Genomic DNA, 15763 nt, shown 5'->3' on the forward strand with positions numbered 1-15763 from the left:
GTCGACTCATCATGACGGCCCATGATTGAAGGACAAGTCAGAAGCTTCTTCAAGATTTCTCGTATCTTCAATTGTTCATTGCATAGAGGTCGGATTCTTGAGTTCAGGTTGCTATCACAAACGGATGATTCTTCGATTTTGTAATACAATATGGAAATTCTTTCAATCTATCAGACGTCCCAGACATCATGGTACATCGGCATCTATCCTACACAGCCAAAAAATACGAGTACCTCACTCATTCTTCTTGCTGCCTCCGTTCCGCCCGTCTTCAACATACGGATGCTTGATCGACAAGCACCAGATATCGAGGTAATCGCAAATCGTCACGATGATTGTATGCTACGGTAGACCAACTGTCAACAGAAACCCGAAAACGCGCCCAAGATAGTACTTACCACAAAACTGCCATAAACGCCAATCGTAAATCCAAGCGCCACAAACAAATATGCGACCTGAGCGGTCTCGCTGCTCAGCACGCTCTGCCACAGTCCCAGCGTCGGCGCCACGCCGTCCACCACGGCCAACAGTGCCGGAAGCGTCAGCACGTTGCCCATCGGGAAGTCCATCTTGAGCAGATGCGCGACGATCATCTGGCCGACGGAGTACGCGTTGGCGAGGCCGGCGTACAGGACAAACGGGACCATGTAGTTTTCGCGAATATAAGGCTGCTGGTAGAGATACACGGGGAAGAGGACCCACTGCACCGCAAAGGGGAGCAAACCCAGCAGCGGGGTAACGGGATCCTCGCCCCGACGGCGGCGCACTTTCATCACATTAAAGATACTGGATCCTGTCGCGAAGAAGAGGACTACAGCGCCGTAGATAATGTACCACGACGTAAAAGGGAGATCGTAGATGGCGTCCGGGATAAAGGCCAGCTTGGGGACGCCGATCGTCTCGAGCATGGGGCGATGCCAGAAGCTACCGCCGCCAATGTATCCTGTGAAGGTGAAGACGGCACAAAGTGTGAGAATGCCCTCAACGGGGCCGGAGATGATGCCGAGGGTCAGGACGTGTGTATGGTACTCGTCCCATGTTTGGACGTAGAACGTCATGAGGGCTGCATCATTAGCAAGGTAGGCTTAGAAGGGGTAGATGAAACTTACACCCCCAGAGCGAGATGACCGTGGTCCAGGTCTGGCCGAGATTCATCGCAGCCGCGAAGATCAAGGCGCCCAGAACGGTATTGCAAGCATCAACGCCTGTCATCCAAGTCAGTCCACTCCTCCCCTAGCATATTCCAAGTTCGACGGACCATGGTCAAAGAGTTCACCCAGCGGACCACTTTGCTTCGTGCGACGACTGCAGACCTGTCAGTTACCCTTCGACACCAACGACGCAAAAGGCAAAAAAAAAAAAAAGAAAAAAAGCGTCGACATACGCCTGCATCCCATCCACGGCATCAAACGTCTGATACAAAAACAGTCCCACCGCCCAACTGACGTAGACCCACGGCGGACAATCCCGGTCCAGCGTGGGATTGTAATACAACATGGTCAGGAAATTGATGACCACGAAGGTGAAGCCGGTGAGGGTAACCTAACCACGACCGTTAGCATTGCCCGCACCATCGCAATTGGACATGAACAAAGCCACACATACAGCATTGGGTCTAATCATAGAACGAAAACGAAGACAATGATGAGCAACAGGCCTCGAAAGACATGTCCAATGGAAAATTTAAAGACAAGGTTCACTCACGCCATGCTCATGGGAAAGAGCTTAATGACAAAATTGCTGTAAAACGGCTTCAGAATGTACTTGCTGACCAGCGAGTGGTCTACGCCGGAGTACTTGTACTGGCGCAGGGCCGGGAGATTCTGCTGCCGGATCCACGCCATGATTGCCGGGCGGTGTTCCTTGTCAACAGTTGCGCTGTCAGAGACAGAGGTGGGCAAGTCTGTTGACGAGGGACTCTACAGAGTAGACGCGGGTTTTAAACCTGGTGGACTTTTTTTTTTCTCGTCTCTTTTTCTTCTCGGAGTCCTCGGTGGAGGGAGATGTTCTCTGAATGTCTACACGTGGAGTGGGGCGGAATGTGATTGGTTGATGAGACGGAACGCACAGACCGCCTTACGTAAAGGGAATAGCGGGAGGAGAAATCTTGGCACTGACCAGTTGGTCAACTTTGTCGAGGACGGCCTTGTTCTCCATTACTGCCTGGTTTGTTGTCTGCGCGGGTACGCTATTCCTGTTTGGTATAAGACTGACTTTCGACGAACGGGTTGGACGTCAGTGGCGGCAGCTTGTGCGGGGTCAAAAAGTTACAGCAGTTGTTGGCCAATTTGAATAACATGTGATTGCCTTCCGAGGGCATTGTATCCGAACGACAAAAACTCAGGTAGGCTAGTACCTAGTAACAATCCAAAGCAACGAAAATACGAAATACATCTATAACTCCGTCAAGCCACCGGACTCCACGGCATCGGAATCAGAATGCGGCTCTTCATCGTCTGAATCAATGGCACCGTCTTGTGCACCGTCTCCGCCCAACCCTCAATGCTCCACGACTGCTCCCGGCGGATCTTGCGCTCTTCAAGATTGGCAAACTGCCACAGGTGATGCACGGTGTTCAGCTCGCCAACCTGCACAAACCATGCGCCAACGCCTTCCATGACTTCACGCCGCGCCTTGAGTCCTCGTCGCCAGTGCGTTTCCCATTCTAGGAGGTTGCCGGGATGGAGGGTGTAGGATCGTAGTTCGAACAAACCACCGAGTTTGCGTGGCGGGGTGGTGGGCCAGAACGAGAACTCCTGCATTAACGACGTCTGCGTCTTCGTAATGAGAGTTCTGAGTTTCCGCTCGAAATCCGGGAAATCGGGATGTCGAGAAATGGCATGCAGCGACTCATGGTAGCCAGCGTAGCGTTGATATTCCCAGATGTGTACTCCATCACGTGGTTAGCAAGGTTGGGCGCAAGAGGTTCAATGAATCGAACCTACCAAATGTATCGATATCGCCAACCTGTGTCCGCCAGCTTCCGACGAGGTTCACTTTGTTCTCCGGCAGCGAGGCCACCTTCGGGTACCACTCGCCGACGAGCTGCACGTACTCGTCCACCTTGTCGGGCTTCACTTCGTGGAAGACGATCGAGTGGACATATTTCCCTCGCGCAAGGACCTGCGAGAACGAGCGCTCGATGTCCTTGTCGAAGTGGTGACCCTCTTTCGTGCCATAGATGAGCGACGACAGCGGGCCGCGCTTCTGCTGGCCCTGGCTCGCAACTTCGGCTTCTTGTTGGTTTCCTACACCACGCGCAGTAGACAGTGAGCCTAAAGACTGCATCTCTCCGGAAACAACATCAGAGCCAAAGGGGGTGCTGCTGCCGCGGCCCGCACCGCTCCCGGACGACGCAGAAGCAGTGGAGGTCGACGCAGCAAAGTCTGGGGCACGGTCCCGGACGGGAGAAGTAGAGGAAGAAGATGATGAAGTGACGAACTGACTCGCTTGCTCTTCTCTCTTCTTGCGCGCCTCCTCGAGTCCCCTGCGGAACTCGCGCTGGCGGGCATTAAAGTCCTCGGCATTGTTTGGGGTGATGTCACAGATGGGAGGGGGTGCGATGAAGGGCGGCAGCAGAGCTGAAGGGGCGCAGAGAAGCAGGACGGAGAAACCGTGGTGCCAACATGGTGGTGGTGGAGGAGGAGGAGGAGGATTCAACAGGACAAACAGAATACTACTCGTCAAAGTACAGGCAGTGTATCCGAAGCACAAGCTCGATGCGGAGATGGAGGAGCCCACTGGCCACAAACAGAGGGCGGTTTGCACTGTATGTCTTTCTGGCAGCAGCTGGCCAGGTCCAGCACGGAGAAGCCTCCAAGAGCACAGCCGGTGCCAATGACTAAGGCAGCCAGCGAGAGACCACTTCCATTTGCTACCTGAGTCCGGGACCAGGCTGCACTCTGCAGGAAGGAACAAGGGGAACGCGGTTGAGAGTGGAAGGAACTTCCTGGCTGGGGGAGAAACGCGGGGGAGGTGACTAAGCTAAAAGCTGCCTGAGGCTCAAGCTGGGTTTGGGACCAATCCAAGCAGGCTGAGGATTGATTGATCAATGCTACCTTGCACTGCAGCAAGTGGCAATGCAAGGTTTAAATACTCGAACAGAACAGACAGGACAAGCGCTCAGACCAATTGATCATCTCAGACAACCCGATTATAACCAACACAACTCCAATTCCATCATGTTCATTCCGTTGCCCTGTGCGCAACCTGCTCTCCAAGGATGACGTCGACTCCGCAGAACCGGTGGGCCGCCGTCCAAAGGGGGCTCTGGGGCTGGGGCCGGCACGTGACCAGCATTGCTGCTCTTTGGGGTGTGGCCCAGTCACGGCTTGAGCGGCCCACCTCGCCATGATCATCCAATTCCCGCCATGACCGGCAGCAAGCGCATTGCGAGGACAAGCCTGAGATACATGATACTAGACAGCTGACGGTCAGCTAATCTACACGGCAACGACCATGGCCGACGGCATCAATCCCCCGCTCAGCTACGAGCCATCCGCCACCACGACGCATCCCCTCGTCGGCCCCTCACTGCCGCCCGAGGTGGTGGCCTGCTTGAAGAACGCTCGATATGTACGTCCGAGTTCTTTCAGAGAGCCTGGATTTCAGCAGCTGACAGAGAAAAATAGCTGCACCTCGCAACATGCGACGGCCTGACGCCACACGTCTCACTCATGTCCTACACCTACCTGCCCTCGACGCCGTTCGATAGCTATCCGATCATCATCATGACGACGAACCCGTCGTCGCGCAAGACGGCGAACCTGCAGGTCAACCCGCGCGTGTCGCTGCTCGTACACGACTGGGTCTCGCACCGACCCCCTACTCGGACCCGCAACGGGCGCGAAGGGTCGCCGCCACCGGAAGCGACACGCTCGTCACTAGCCAGCCTGCTGCTGAACCTCAACACCAGTGCGCTGTCGAGCATCTCGACCACAATCACCGGCACGGCGCGGTTCCTCGAGCCCGGGTCTGAGGAGGAGCGGTGGTGCAAGCAACAGCATGTGGACAATAACACGTTTGTGACGGCCGAGGGCGTAGGGCTATTTGGGGGAGAGCGGCGTGGTAGCGGGGTTGCAGAGTATCCGACCATTGACGACGATAGCCGCGTCGTGGTGGTGCAGGTGCGGGAGGGGAGGATTGCTGACGGGAAAGGGGGGATCCGCGATTGGAGGTTGGAGAGGGAGAGTCCAACTGTTAACGGCGTTGTATCGGAGCAGTCGTAGCGAATTGGCTAGTACTATTTATTTAAATTGAGCCCATGTCCGACAGTGTCGTGCTCTACATGCAGATCACGTGCGATTCTGGACTATGACATACATCAAGCTCAGCTCGGATCTGAAGAATTTCAGCTCAGGGAAAAAAAAAAAAAAAAAAACATTGACCACCATGCGCCTGGCCCATTTGCACCTCTCAGGCATCACCCGCTTTTCGCGGGTGTCCAACATCCAGCAAGCGCTGACAAGCGCGCATCTCGCCCATAAAAAAGCCACCAGCTCGGCATGGCGAGCAACCAGGCCGAGCTCCGCCCCCGACCCAACCATCATCACCTTTACCCCCAACCCCGTCTACACGACCGGCCGTCGCGACCTCCCACCGAGCAATACCTCCTCACCTTCCGATCCGGAACCCTCGCCAGATCTCTCCCTCCCTCCATCCCTGGAACCAATTCGCGACCTCCTCACCCCCAAGACACCAACCTCCGAGCCGCAAGCCGAGTACCACCCAACCCTCCGCGGCGGCCAGACCACCTACCATGGGCCCGGGCAACTCGTCGCGTACACGATCCTCGATCTGCGCCGGATGGGGCTCTCGCCGAGGTGCCACATCCGGCTTCTCGAGAACACCGTGATCGACCTACTACGCGGGCGGCTGTACGGTGTGGAGGGCTTCACGACGAGTGATCCGGGCGTATGGGTGGGGAAGAATGCGCAGACGGCGCGCAAGATTGCGGCCGTCGGGGTGCATCTCCGTCGGCATATCAGTAGCTACGGTGTGGGTATCAATGTGACGGATGAGCCGTTGTGGTATTTTCGGAAAATCGTGGCGTGTGGGTTGGAAGGGAGGGAGGCGACGAGCTTGCAGAGTGAGGGGGTGGATGTTGCGTCGAGAAAGGATATCATGGATGAGGTTGCAAGGGGGTTTGTGGGGGCGTTTGTGGAGAGATATCGTAGGAACCATCCCGTTGGGGATGGAACTGGGAGGGAAGGGATTGATGAAGTGTATCAAATTTCATTGGAGGATGTAGAGGCATTGCAGAAAGAGACCGCGAGCAGCATTGTATAATACATCTTTCGACGGCAGAAGGTTACTGATAGTCATGATGCGAATCAATTAGCAGAAAATTAGCACAGTAGATCGAAGTGAAGCTGATCGTGGCCACCCATGGCACTCAGATGAACAGGGGATATCATAAAATCGACCAAGGGATTAGTAGATGACGAGGAGGTATCAAACAGACGCCCGTATCCAACTCCAAATGCTGAATGATGTTGCCCAAGCAAAGGGACCCGGTGAAACGAATGACTCGGAAAAAGGGTACAGCGAGGCGAGAATCGATGCTCTCACAAGATGATGCACTGTCGTTGCGAGCTTTGCGTGGTGGGTTTCACCTCGAGAGCAACCTTGGCCGCCTCGTAGAACGTTTCGCGGATGCCTCGATTTTGCATCGCGGAGCATTCTATCCCTGTCAGTCAACCTTCGTTGATCCATACCGTGGGCGTTTCTAGATTACCCAAGTATTTGACAGCCCCAATTTCCTTCGCCTTGGCCAACCCCTCCTCAAACGAGATGGCGTTCGGGTTCTCGTTTTGGTCCTCATCCTTGCGCAGGTCGCATTTCAGCGCCGTCAGGACGAGCTTCACGCCGGGGCAGTTTTCTTGGATCTCAGCCATCCATTTCGACGAGACGTTGTCGAGGGAATCCCGGCTATCAACCTAGACATGCACATTCGGTGATCAGGTCCAGTCTCGAAAGTCATCGAGCTCGGGCCAGCACGCACACTGAAACAGAGCATAATCACATGGGTGTTCTCGTAGGAGAGCGCGCGTAGTCGGTCGAATTCCTCTTGCCCTGCTGTATCCCATAGCGAAAGTTCCATGTGTACATTGTCGACGAAGATGTCTGTCGTTCGGGTCAGTCGCATTCATTCAGGGGTGACACTTTCGGGGGGCGTTCTTTACCGTGGACATAATTCTCTGCAGATTCATCCTGTCAGTCGCATTCATTCAGAACAAAGAAGCAAGAAAACAAAGCCGTACCAAAAACCGTGGGCTCGCTGAATGCGTCGGATCATCCCAAGTCAACCACCCGCATTCATGCAATTCACCCCAGCAAGGGAGCCAATGAATCACCTACTAGACTGTTGGGAAAAACCTATCCAAGAAATTGTCAATCCTTTTCTCCCTTTCCTTTTTGACCCTCGGGATTATTGTTCTCACCCTCTTGTAAACACATTCAACGCTGATGTCTTCCCGCATGCTCCATCTCCTCTGTTCTCGATTAGAAGGTCCCTTTCTGATTCGACGGAGCAACCACCCACAATAGAACCATCTTCCGCTGCACAACTCGTTGTCGCCCGCAGAGATTCATGGCTGTGCCGTGTCAAATCCAACGTGAGACCCAACGTCGTCCGTGCGGTCGAGATGCGTGCTCGAATCGTCAGTTCAGTTGTTCTGAGTTCGTCGAGGGGGGAGTTTCGTAGAATGGGTCGTTTAGATCGTTTAGATCGATCGAACGAGCAGACTAATCTAAGACCAAACAGATCGATGATGAAACAACGGAAACCTAAATCTCCAGATCGAGTTCGTTTCTCTTCGACGTAGATGAACGTTGGTTGGGGGATGGGAGAGAAATCATTAAGAGTTAAGGATGGATTGGTACATGTATGGACTGTCCGGTGCTGCAGAATGTCTGATCCATGTCCATCGTCATCGTCATTCCTCACAGAAACCTCATCTAAAAGTCAAGAACCTCGCAATTTATCCTTCAACCATCACATGCCAAATCATGAAAAAATCCTCGTTCTCCATCGTGATTCAGTCTCGACTGTTGACTCGGGGGTCCCTTTTCTCCCTTTACTCCTCCAGTTCTATACTCAACTAGGAGTACAGTAGGTAAGTACCTGCTTTCATGTGAACGTTCTTCCGACAGGTCCTCGAGGTTCACACTACTTTTCGGCATTCTTTGCCTTTGCCACGTTCCGAAAATATTTTGCTACTTATTGCTGCGGCTCTGATCAATTTAACCTTGTGGTCCTGATTGGCCCAGACTGGATTCTTCCTTGCTCTCTCTTCCACTATTGTTCAGAGTATATTGTGGATTTAGGGAGTGTCTGGCAGCGGCCAAAGTCCGGATCGAATGGAACGAACACCGAAGTGCAATCAGGCAATGGACATGCCGCGATATTATCTCCCAGTTCATCTCCATCAGAAATATACCATGAGCCTACGAATTGTGCCAGCTTAGAAGTCTTGATCAAACGGAGATGGTCGACACATTCCCTACTTTACATGAAAAACGCTTCAAAGTCAACACGTAGATTAGAAATTCAAACCATAACTCCTGCCCGAAGCACCAGTAAAACACCAAACGCCATCCATCAATAAATACAATCAATAAGCCTCCTGCTCTCGCTCCACATTCCCCCGACTCCGCCGCAGCCGCTCGGACAAATCCAGTTCGCCCGCACGACGGCTGACGCTGGTCAGGAAGGCTCCTCGTCCGCCGAGCTTGCTGCTGGTGGCGCGCGCCTTTTCCTCGGCCTCGCGCTCCGCCGCCTCCTGCGCATCGGCCTTCGCCAGCCGCTCCGCACGCATGCGCTCCAACTCCATTGCATTTTGCTGCATCGCGGCCAGCCGCGCCTCTCGGTCCTCGTCCAACTTGCTCGGCCCGCGAGAATCGTTCTGCACCGGAGGAGGAGGAGGGGATCGTTGACGGTAATGGTAAGGTCGGTCACCTCGGTCCCGCCGAGGCGACCGTTCACGAGAATGCCGACGGGGAGAGTACGAGCGGTCGCGACGGGAGTGACGGTACGGCGACCGCGACCGATGTCGAGATGGCGAAGGTGAGCGGTGGGACCTGCGCCTGCCATCCACCGACGGTGACCGACGTCGGGAGGGTGATGGGGAGCGATTAGACCGGCGTCGATCCACCGACGGCGACCGACGCGACCGGCGTTCTCTAGTCGGAGACGGACTTCTAGAGCGACTGTATGAGCGACGTTCGCGACCTCGGTCTCGGTCGCGGTCTCGGCGGTCGCGATATCGATCTGTGTCGTCACGGTGTCGGCTCCTGCGAGAATGGCGATCATCATCATCATCATCATGATGTCGTCTGCGACGGGAATGCCGATCTTCGTCGTCGCGGTGCCGGTGACGGTGACGATGCTTCCGATCCTTATCCTTTTCTGTAGAAGATTTATCAAGTCCCGCTTCCTTGAGCAGCTGTCGTCGTCGCACGGGATCATTCATCATCGCCTCGTATGCGGCCTGTTCTTGTTTCTTGATCGCAAACAGAGGGTCTTCGCGGATCTTGGCCGCCGTGTCTCGAGCAGTGTTGGCATTCTGAGCCTTCAGAAACGAATCCTCCTTGGCGGACTTCTCCAGTTTCTGATTCTCCGTGCCCTTGAGGAGATTGTCAATCCGTCGCTTGCCCAGGAGATACCCTTCCATTTCCTCCGTAGTGCCTTGCTGGCCGGTTGATGGCCCATTATACATCCACTCCACTCGATTTAGACGCTTCTTCCCTCCAGCGGCCTCCTGCAGTTCCTGCAGCTCCTGAATCTGCCGCTCCTCTTCCCGCTCGCGCCTCAGTTGCTCGATGCGCTTGCGCTCCTCGAGTGCCTTCTTCTCGGCCAGCCATGTTCGCTCCTGGTTCTTCTGGAGGACGGGGTTCCAGCTCTTCTTCAAGTTCAGATCGCCGCCCATTTTGGTGATCGGTGGCGGGGACTACCCCGGCGAGATGGATTCGATCTTAGAAATATGAGCAGTCTGTCACGCTGCTGCTCCGGGCAGGGACGTATAATTCAGCACGTTTTGTTGACGGTCAAGTCGCTTTGACGATTTGATCGTTGACAATGGGTTGGTGTTTTGTGGCTGGGCTGTGGCGACGTAATACCTATGGTGAGCTTCCTAAAATCGTTTAGCTTATAACTAGGTACTCCGTACTCCGTACTCTGTCTTACATAAACAACTCCTCCGCCAATCATCCACCAATGAGGCCGACCGGGTAGACCTATCGCGATCAACAACGGCACGCATACAATCACCCAGCATACCAGATCGGAACCCACTGCTCTACGCCTGCGCAGTTTGCATTCAGTCGCGCTCTGTCGCTGAGATAGATTCGCCGCCACCATGTCTGACGATGACGATTTTATGCACGATTCCGCCGACGAGGAGTAAGCTCTACTCTCCACCACGGCGGTCCCACGGCTGACAGTCCAGATACGATTTCGAGTATGAGGGCTCCGAGGATGACGAGACAGGTGATATCGGGATTGAGAATAAATACTACAACGCGAAACAAATAAAACATGAAAACCCAGAGGAAGCGATTGACGAGTTTCTTGGGGTCCCAGCATTAGAACAAGACAAGGGAGAATGGTGAGTGTGAGAATGCCCGATAACGTGATGGAAGCTGACTGGAACAGGGGTTTCAAAGGGTTAAAGCAAGCAATCAAGCTGGAATTCAAGTTGGGTCGATATGACGATGTAGGCGGCTCCATATCCTCTTGAGATCCTTGGCTGACCGTTGCAGGCAATTGAGCACTACCGAGAGCTCCTGACGTATGTCCGATCAGCTGTCACGCGGAACTACTCGGAGAAGTCAATCAATAACATGCTCGACTACATTGAAAAGGGGTCCGATGATGAGAAGGCGTATCACTGTATGGAGGAGTTCTACCGGTTAACACTGAATTCATTCCAAAGCACCAATAATGAACGACTCTGGCTCAAAACCAATCTCAAACTGGCCCGTCTGTGGTTCGAGCGGAAAGAATTCATCCAGCTTGAGAGGAAGCTGCGGGAACTCCACCGAGCCTGTCAAAGAGAGGATGGCACAGACGATCCCAGCAAGGGCACGTACTCGCTGGAAGTGTATGCTTTGGAGATCCAAATGTGCGCCGAAACCAAAAACAACAAGCGACTCAAGGCGCTGTATCAGCGAGCACTGCGCGTACGGTCGGCGGTGCCGCATCCTAAGATCATGGGCATCATCCGCGAGTGCGGCGGCAAGATGCACATGAGCGAGGAGAACTGGGATCAGGCGCAGAGCGACTTTTTTGAGTCCTTCCGAAACTATGATGAGGCGGGCTCCATCCAGCGGATTCAAGTCTTGAAGTATTTGGTTCTCACGACGATGCTGATGAAGTCAGACATCAACCCGTTCGACTCCCAGGAGACCAAACCCTACAAAAGCGATCCGCGGATTTCAGCCATGACGGATCTCGTGGATGCGTACCAGCGCGACGACGTTCGTGCATACGAGGAGATTCTGCGGAAAAATCAGGAACTCTTGGCCGACCCGTTCATTGCCGAGAACATTGACGAAGTCAGTCGCAACATGCGTACCAAGGCGATCCTCAAGCTCATCGCGCCGTACACCCGATTCACGCTGGCCTTTGTCTCCAAGCAGATCCGGATCTCGATTGCCGAGGTCCAGGACATCATCAGCTATCTGATCCTGACGGACCAGTTGAATGCAAGGATCGATCAGGCCACGGGGACGGTCGAGGTACAGAGCACGAGCGACCACGAGCGGCTTCAGGCGTTGCAGGAATGGACGTCATCCCTCCGGACGCTGTGGACCACGGCGCTCAACGAGGGCGAGGGGTTCCGAGTGGAGGAGTCGGCGTTCTCGCAGCTGGGAAGCGGTTCAACGGGGTTCTCGCCGAGCTTTGGTGAGGAAGCGCTATCGCCGACGGGGCCTGGCAGGGGGTGGGCTGAGAAGGCGCTGGCAACTGGGTACTAAGAACACAATACGATAGATTATGATTCAATACAGATTCTTTACCGGGGAGCAATATCCTCAACCAGAAGTATCACATAACTTGTTTCCCATGCCAATCGATCTCAAAGCTTGGTGTGATGCTGGCGCTTAGAGCGCCTTCATTATCTCACACCATCTGTATTCCATATTCAACCGCCTCTGCCTTGCATGGTCTTCTTTATTTATTGTAGCCTGCCTACCAATCGTCCTGACATCGTCAAGGGATTCCTGCTGCCATCGCAACGCTGAGCTCCCTCGACAGGCTGACACGTAGAAAAGCCCAGCTACTAGTATTACATAACAGTTCCGTTTTGCATTCCAATGCCCACCCTTGTCGAATTCAAGCATGCATGGCCATTCGCCTAGGTGCAGAACCACCAATCGGAGCGATTCAGTCATGCTTATCAAATGTATGAGCTCTGGTTTCTTTTTCCTTCTCCCTCGGTTCTTTGAGTTCCGGAAGCGTGCGGAGAAGAGTAAAAAACTGGTTGGGGTTAGCAGTCACGGATGAACCTGACGAGGAGCTATTGCTACAATCTGGGTTTGAAGGGGAGGAAATCTGTGGGATATGGATGCTGTCGTATGCTTGCGAAGATGGCCATGATGGTCCTTCGGATGAATTGAGCCACGCGCCCTGAAAAGAGACCAGGGTCCGAGGATAAATGGCATAGCTCTGATCCATAGCTCGAGCTGATACTCTGTACCCTGAGATTGACCATTGGTTAGGGAGACCAAGATTGAATATGTCAGTTTCCCCAATTCTCGTCGTGTAAGCAGAGATTGGTGTTGCCCCAGGAGTACCTGCAAGAATAGTAAGTAATGCATTCGGTTATAGTGTGTCAATGTCAGAGTTTCGGTGGAATCAACGGATGGGATCTTGAAACGACCCATTCTGTAGATATAGGTAAGTTTAGCTTGAGTACGGGTTGTTCATGTATATTTTCTGCCAGATCCTGGAATCGTTGAAAGTTTGATTCGTCTCAACGATACGCCCTCGTCATTCCTTGCCAGGGTCTGGAATTTCAGTCTCCGTATCGTCATGACAATCCATCAGCGCTTGTTGTAGAGTGCTGATGCAGAAATATTCAGTCACAGCCGGCACAATACCGTAATATTATCCGAGACCACCACTTTGCCCATCGCCAATCTCAAATCGCGGCCAGAACAATTGAAGATCCCCGAGAAAAAAAGAAAATAAACACGACAGAATCACCTCACATCAAGTCTCAATCCTGCCGGAATTCCACGGCCGGTTCCGCCCAGCAGGGAACTTGCTCTTTAACATCGGCCCGTGTCACTGATCATTGGACTTGTCTTCTCTTCCTTCCTCACCCCGCACGCATCGTCCATCGCGTGTGTTGGCCTCGCTTTTCGCAGGCTTTTAGGTCCAGTCAAATAAATAAAACCCGGTGGCTTGCGACCTCGGAGCTCGGACCGTACCCTTGGGATTTTTGCTTGGAATTTGGATCTGCTCTTCTTGTTCTGTTTTGGACGGGAGTTTTGTCTCTTGTTCTCCTCACTTTTCTGTCCGTGAAGGATCCCATTCACAGTCAGTCATTCAGTCGTCACTTTGAATCGTACTAGATTTTTAATGAACTGAGTCGGTTCGTCCCGATTTCTACTTATCTACAACTGCTCAGTCCAGTTCGAATGCTGTTGAGCTGCTCGTTCTGCTTCCGCTAACGGTGCTGGAGTCGGTTCCTTTAGTTGCCGTCGCTTGGATCCACTACCCGTTAATATTGCATCAAGCATCGTCAACGCGCGGCCGACACTTCGTTTACCGGTTTCTTTCAATTCCCCGGTTAAAATCGATATCCTGTCGCTGCTCCAGAGCTCGATCGTTCCTCAGTTTCCCACGCAATTGAGCAATTCTGCTACCCGGTCCCTTTCAATCCGATCATGGAACCTCTATCGCAAGAGGAGCTGCAGCGCTTCCAGGAGCTGTCAAACGAATATGAGCCGGACATAAAGGTGGGCGTTTGCCGGCTCCCTTGGAAGGCCCGTCGATCCGTCTGCTGATCCATCGGATTGCTGCAAACAGGGCCCTCTGGTTTCCGTGAAGCAGTCCAGCCAAATCATCTCGGCAGAGTACGCAAATGCGGACCCGACTTACGTGACGAAGACCAACGTATGTACTATGCTCGTGGAGAGCTGCAATATCCATGTTGTGGAGAACTGGCACTGACCCATGTCAATCTAACGCAGGCCCTTGCCGTCACGCATCCTTTTACGCGAATCATGAAGGGCGACGGCAATTGTGGCTGGCGAGGTGAGGGCCTGCGATTGGCATCCTGACTGGTGCTGACGCCTTTCGGCAGCGGTGGCTTTTGGTTATTTTGAGAACCTGTTTTATCTGCGGGACGTCCTCAAGGCGCAGCAGGAGCTCGCGCGGATTAAGTCGCTGAACCAATTGCTGCAGCAAGTCGGCCAGCAGGAGCATCTTTACGAGATCTTTGTCGATGCGACTGAGGAGGTCTTCGATCAGATTATCCAATCCATTCAGCAGGGCGTGCCGGATGAATCGTTCCTGGTGGACTCATTCAATTCGGAATACAATTCCAATGCTATCATTACACACTTCCGGGTACGTGCAATCTTTACCGGACTCCCAGAATTTGACGAGCTAATTCACGCAGCTCTTGACGAGCGCTTGGATCAAGCTCAACCCCCACCGATACCAGGCCTATTTGCCCATGCCGATCGATCAGTACTGTGCCACCCGCGTCGAGACGGTCAAGACCGAGATCGACGAAGTGGGCCTGCAGGCTTTGGTGCATGGGGTCATTCAAGACTCTGGAATGGCGGTCGAGATCCTCTATTTGGACCGAAGTCAAGGAGACAGGGTCACTCCTCACATGCTGACGCCGGATCGAGCCGCCATCTCGACAATTCGCCTTCTCTATCGGCCGTAAGTAGCGCCCTAGTGCGATTGACTCTCCACGCCGCGACACCCGCTGATAGATACCCGCAGGGGCCATTATGACCTCCTCTACGCCGCGCCGCCGGCGGCGCCACCGCCGGTGAACGTCAACCCAATAGTCAATTACCAGTACGGGATGATGACCAACTACGCGTTCTGGGACCAGGCGGCGCCATCGTTCGACGTCAACCCGCAGCTCATGTCGATACCGAACCTCATGCTCGATCCAACGTTTCCTGCCGTCACGAACACCGTAATGCCTTCGGCGGCGCCCAGCTACGTTTCCGCCCCGCCGGCTCCACGCCAATACTATTCCCCGCCGGTCAGTCCGCCAAATCAAACGACTGTCGCATCCCCACCTCCACCAAGCCTTCCGCTCAGTCCACCCAAGTCGAACGACGACCCGTTCCGGTGGAATGCTCTGGCGATGAAGCCGGAGCTCAGGCAAACACACCCCACGTCGGCGCCTTTCCAAAAGTACGTTCATAACCAACCTGCCATCCATCACGAGGCTGACCCATGCTAACCATCCTGTGTAGCTCCGAGTACAATACCGCGCATTTCCGAAATCCGGGATTCGAACCGGTCCAATACGCCTTTGATAATAAAAGCAAATAGATTGCTCTCTTAATTTGGGTCTATGCGCAGGACCGCGCTGGTTATTACGGCTTCTCCTGATGAGTCATGACTTGATGATGACGAGACAATCTTCGCGAGACTGTCGTTTTCTTTCCTACGGCATCGAATATTCTCACTCCTGTCATCGCTTTCTTGCAACGTCCCTTTTCTCAGTAATCGGCATTTCTCGTTTTGACTTTCCTGCATTCGTCTTAATGGTGCGCTTCAATC

At 53.7% G+C, this 15763-nt stretch overlaps 7 protein-coding genes across 7 annotated transcripts; 3 read left to right on the forward strand and 4 right to left on the reverse strand.

Moving 5' to 3' along the window:
- Positions 1–234: 234 nt before the first annotated feature.
- VTN31DRAFT_7546 (uncharacterized protein) lies at positions 235–1497 on the reverse strand (the record flags this gene model as incomplete). The annotated part of the gene is made up of 5 exons (XM_069408279.1): positions 235–342; positions 399–1063; positions 1110–1205; positions 1259–1305; positions 1385–1497. 5 exons carry the CDS (start codon positions 1495–1497, stop codon positions 235–237), a joined length of 1029 nt encoding a protein of 342 aa, XP_069258044.1.
- A 908-nt stretch (positions 1498–2405) lies between these two features.
- Positions 2406–3288, reverse strand: VTN31DRAFT_7547 (uncharacterized protein; the record flags this gene model as incomplete). The annotated part of the gene is made up of 2 exons (XM_069408280.1): positions 2406–2890; positions 2946–3288. 2 exons carry the CDS (start codon positions 3286–3288, stop codon positions 2406–2408), a joined length of 828 nt encoding a protein of 275 aa, XP_069258045.1.
- Positions 3289–4458: 1170 nt separating this feature from the next.
- Positions 4459–5228, forward strand: VTN31DRAFT_7548 (uncharacterized protein; the record flags this gene model as incomplete). The annotated part of the gene is made up of 2 exons (XM_069408281.1): positions 4459–4575; positions 4632–5228. 2 exons carry the CDS (start codon positions 4459–4461, stop codon positions 5226–5228), a joined length of 714 nt encoding a protein of 237 aa, XP_069258046.1.
- Positions 5229–5391: 163 nt separating this feature from the next.
- Positions 5392–6288, forward strand: VTN31DRAFT_7549 (uncharacterized protein; the record flags this gene model as incomplete). Its single annotated transcript, XM_069408282.1, has 1 exon — positions 5392–6288. The coding sequence occupies one exon, from the start codon at positions 5392–5394 to the stop codon at positions 6286–6288; it is 897 nt and encodes a 298-aa protein (XP_069258047.1).
- A 278-nt stretch (positions 6289–6566) lies between these two features.
- VTN31DRAFT_7550 (uncharacterized protein) lies at positions 6567–7593 on the reverse strand (the record flags this gene model as incomplete). Its single annotated transcript, XM_069408284.1, has 8 exons — positions 6567–6682; positions 6737–6938; positions 7004–7125; positions 7185–7199; positions 7263–7279; positions 7360–7377; positions 7443–7493; positions 7544–7593. 8 exons carry the CDS (start codon positions 7591–7593, stop codon positions 6567–6569), a joined length of 591 nt encoding a protein of 196 aa, XP_069258048.1.
- Positions 7594–8615: 1022 nt separating this feature from the next.
- VTN31DRAFT_7551 (uncharacterized protein) lies at positions 8616–9929 on the reverse strand (the record flags this gene model as incomplete). The annotated part of the gene is made up of 1 exon (XM_069408285.1): positions 8616–9929. The coding sequence occupies one exon, from the start codon at positions 9927–9929 to the stop codon at positions 8616–8618; it is 1314 nt and encodes a 437-aa protein (XP_069258049.1).
- Positions 9930–13893: 3964 nt separating this feature from the next.
- On the forward strand, positions 13894–15532 carry VTN31DRAFT_7552 (uncharacterized protein; the record flags this gene model as incomplete). Its single annotated transcript, XM_069408286.1, has 7 exons — positions 13894–13965; positions 14036–14122; positions 14200–14263; positions 14313–14578; positions 14631–14902; positions 14966–15391; positions 15454–15532. 7 exons carry the CDS (start codon positions 13894–13896, stop codon positions 15530–15532), a joined length of 1266 nt encoding a protein of 421 aa, XP_069258050.1.
- Between the last annotated feature and the right edge of the window lie 231 nt (positions 15533–15763).

Source organism: Thermomyces dupontii, assembly GCF_041956625.1.
Source record: "Thermomyces dupontii strain NRRL 2155 unplaced genomic scaffold VTN31scaffold_9, whole genome shotgun sequence".
In the NCBI taxonomy this organism is placed as follows: Eukaryota; Fungi; Ascomycota; class Eurotiomycetes; order Eurotiales; family Trichocomaceae; genus Thermomyces; species Thermomyces dupontii.